This window comes from Coregonus lavaretus, assembly GCF_964263955.1.
Source record: "Coregonus lavaretus genome assembly, chromosome: 24".
Lineage (NCBI taxonomy): Eukaryota > Metazoa > Chordata > Actinopteri > Salmoniformes > Salmonidae > Coregonus > Coregonus lavaretus.
This window is the reverse complement of record NC_140011.1, coordinates 13,102,491-13,105,947: the sequence shown is the minus strand read 5'-3', so window position 1 is coordinate 13,105,947 and position 3,457 is coordinate 13,102,491. Positions and strand designations below refer to the sequence as shown.

The following is a 3,457-nucleotide window of genomic DNA, read 5'->3' as shown; positions in this document are numbered from 1 at the left end:
AGACTTTCAGCTGATCCTGAGCCAAGCCAGTCACATTGTCTCCAGCAGACTGAGGGAGTGGGCAGTGAGTGATTAGCAGACTCGGAGAGCCAATCACAGCGACTCTAGCAACATGACGACCAACCAGCTGTGGCAAACTGAGGAGGGTATAGAAAGACTATAACTGCCTGTCTACCCCGTCACCCTGTACCCCTCTACACCGCCTTTAGCTCCCTCTAGCCCCCCATCAACATCCAGTCTCTACCCCCTCAGAGGGAGTTCAGTAAGCACCCTCTAACAGCCCCCAAAACCCTTCTTCCACCATGACCAATAACAGCAGCTCACCTGGCGTATGGGAGACCTCTGATTGGTCCGAGTCAGGCCAGTGCCCGCCCTCAGTGGGCGGGGCCACATTCCTTATTGTGGCCTACAGCACGGTGATCGCGGTGGGGTTGCTAGGCAACGTGGGCCTGGTGTTCATCATTGGGCGGCAGAAGGAGCTGCGTAACGTCACCAACATTCTGATCGCCAACTTGTCCTGCTCGGACATCCTGATGTGTGTGGTGTGTCTGCCCGTCACCGTCATCTACACTCTAATGGACCGCTGGGTACTGGGGGAGGCACTCTGCAAGGTGAGAACACAGTTCCTGCGCCTGTATGTTTGTTGGATAACCGTTCCATGTTTGTTTGTGTCTGTAATCCATCTTTTTTCTCCTCCCTCTCCCTCTCTTCTCCCTTATATATCTCCTCTCTTTCCTCTCAGGTCACTCCATTCGTACAGTGCGTGTCAGTGACGGTGTCTATATTCTCCCTGGTGTTGATTGCGTTGGAGCGCCATCAGTTGATCCTGCACCCTACTGGCTGGTCCCCAGCAGCAGGCCACTCCTACCTGGCCGTAGGTCTCACCTGGTTGGTCGCCTGCTTCATATCCCTCCCCTTCCTGTCCTACAACATCCTGACCGACGATCCCTTCCAGAATCTCACCCTGCCCGCCAACCCCTTCAGGTGAGTCAGTGTGTGTGTGTGTGTGTGTGTGTGTGTGTTTGATTGTGCGTGCCAGATGTAGCACTCTCTCTCTCTCTCTATCTCTCGCTCTCTCTCCTCAGAGACCATGTGATCTGTATGGAGAAATGGCCGACAGATAGACACCGTCTGGCCTACACCACCTTCCTGCTGCTGTTCCAGTACTGTGTCCCTCTGCTATTGGTGCTGCTCTGCTACCTCCGCATCTTCCTACGCCTACGTCGACGCAGGTGACACACACATGCACGCACACACACACGTGCATGCACACTCACACGCAAGCAAGCAGGCACACACGCACACACACACACACAGGACAGTCAAAGAATTGGCAAATTAATGAGTCCGTGAATAGTCAATGAAGTCATTGTGGAGAAAAGTTGAAGACAAATGATAGTCTGCCTACTAAGACGCAGGTAATACATCAGGACAGGATTCAATGAATGGTAGTCAATGAATTACCAATGATGAATAGGAGAATGAAACGAATGAGTGCCGTAGTAGTCCAATGATAATCAAAGAGGATAGCCAGTGAACAATTCATGAGTAAATGTAAATGTTCATGAAGTTAACGAGTACCTGGTATAGTGTGGTATAAATCCCATCCATGTAGTCCGTTCCTGTGGCCCCCCAGTGATCAAACAAAAGTAAAGAACATATGCGTAAAGAACAAATAAACAGACTATGAAAACAAAAGTCCATTCCTGTGTTTCTCCCATCCAGGGACATGGTGGAGCGGAGCCGGAAGGCCCGAGGTGCCCAGAGGATCAATGCTATGCTGGCGGTCATCGTAGCCGCCTTCGCCCTTTGCTGGCTGCCGCTCAACGTGTTCAACACGATATTTGACTGGCACCACCAGGTGCTGCCCGCCTGCCAGCACGATGCTTTGTTCTCTGCCTGCCACCTCACCGCCATGGCCTCCACCTGTGTCAACCCTGTGGTGAGTGGACTGGACTAGAATTTAATTTCTTTGAACTTCACTTAATTGAATTTAACTGAATTGAAATTAACTTAATTTAATTGAACTCAACTGTATTGATAAACATTTGGGAAATGGAAATGTCATTACAAACATATTAATGTGCTGGTGCTCTACATTAAAACATTTTCTACACACACACACACACACACACACACACACACACACACACAGGTGTACGGCTTCCTGAATAGTAACTTCCAAAAGGAGTTGAAGGTTCAGCTGCAGCGCTGCCACTGTGGCCTGGGGGCGCCAGAGAGCTATGAGAATTTCCCGCTCTCTACCGTCGGCAGTGATGGGATCACCAAGATGTCGATGCTGAACCGGGCAGGGTCAATGAGCACCGCGCTGCCGCCACGGGGCGAGCCCAGTGTTAGCATATGCAGCTAACGTCTAGCCAATAGAGCTAGTGGCTAATGCTAATGGCTAAGTAGTGTAGCGTGTACAGCTGTTAGACAGGGTGTAAACAACAAGGATACAGTTCATATCAAGCAAGCAGCAAACAGACAGAACCCCCAAATGAACAGAGCTGGCATAGAGCAGCTAACACTAATGGACAAAGCTAATGGCTGATACTAAAGAGAGACAAAGTGGAACTAAGCAGCTGGACAGACATGACTGGTTGGCCCCAGTCTCCATGAGGTTCAGTCGATTTCTGAATTCCGATAAAGCATTGCAGGCGGAGCAGAGTATACAGAACTAATGTATTCACTTAGCTAAAATAGAAACGAACAAACAGATCCATACATCTAATCAACAGAGCAGCTCATGGACAGAGTGCACACATGCAGCTACGCTAGGTAGCACACAGCTGGAGAGACTGCGACAGAGAAAGTGACAGACCCAGGGACGTGTGGGCTCTGTTTCCATGGTGATGGTGTATTTCTGAACTAAGTCAGTTTGTTCCCGGAAGAACTGTCGTCACCAGAGTTTGACATCATCCTAGCGTGTTAAGCTGCTGTCACGCAAGTCAGATGGATGGACAGACGGTCAGTCAATCAGTCAGTCAGTCAATCAGTCAATCAGTCAGACAATTCTGAACTTAGGGCTGCCTTGAGCTGATATGACGGCTGTCTCTCTAACATCAGAATAACCCTGTTGACACTGATAGCCCTCCCTCTCAGTCGCTGTCTCTTTATGAGCTGTTCAGTAATCAGAGAGATCAGTCTGAGATGCTGATAAGAGAGACAGAGAGAGGAGAGAGAGAGAGAGAGGGAGAGAGGGAGAGGGGGAGAGAGGGGAGAGAGAGAGGGAGAGAGGGAGAGAGGGGAGAGAGAGAGAGAGAGAGAGAGAGAGGGGAGACAGAGAGAGGGGAGAGAGAGACAGAGAGAGAGAGAGAGAGAGAGAGAGAGGAGAGAGAGAGAGAGAGAGAGAGAGAGAGAGAGAGAGAGAGAGAGAGAGAGAGAGAGAGAGAGAGAGAGAGAGAGAGAGAGTCCCTGGTGTTGCTTACATATTGCAGACAGATCATACACACAC

At 50.0% G+C, this 3,457-nt stretch overlaps 1 protein-coding gene across 1 annotated transcript; it reads left to right on the top strand.

Moving 5' to 3' along the window:
* Positions 1 to 302: 302 nt before the first annotated feature.
* Positions 303 to 2,461, top strand: LOC311099718 (neuropeptide Y receptor type 1-like; the record flags this gene model as incomplete). The annotated part of the gene is made up of 5 exons (XM_084140456.1): positions 303 to 611; positions 743 to 984; positions 1,086 to 1,232; positions 1,726 to 1,942; positions 2,156 to 2,461. The coding sequence occupies 5 exons, from the start codon at positions 303 to 305 to the stop codon at positions 2,369 to 2,371; spliced, it is 1,131 nt and encodes a 376-aa protein (XP_083996582.1). The 3' UTR covers positions 2,372 to 2,461.
* Between the last annotated feature and the right edge of the window lie 996 nt (positions 2,462 to 3,457).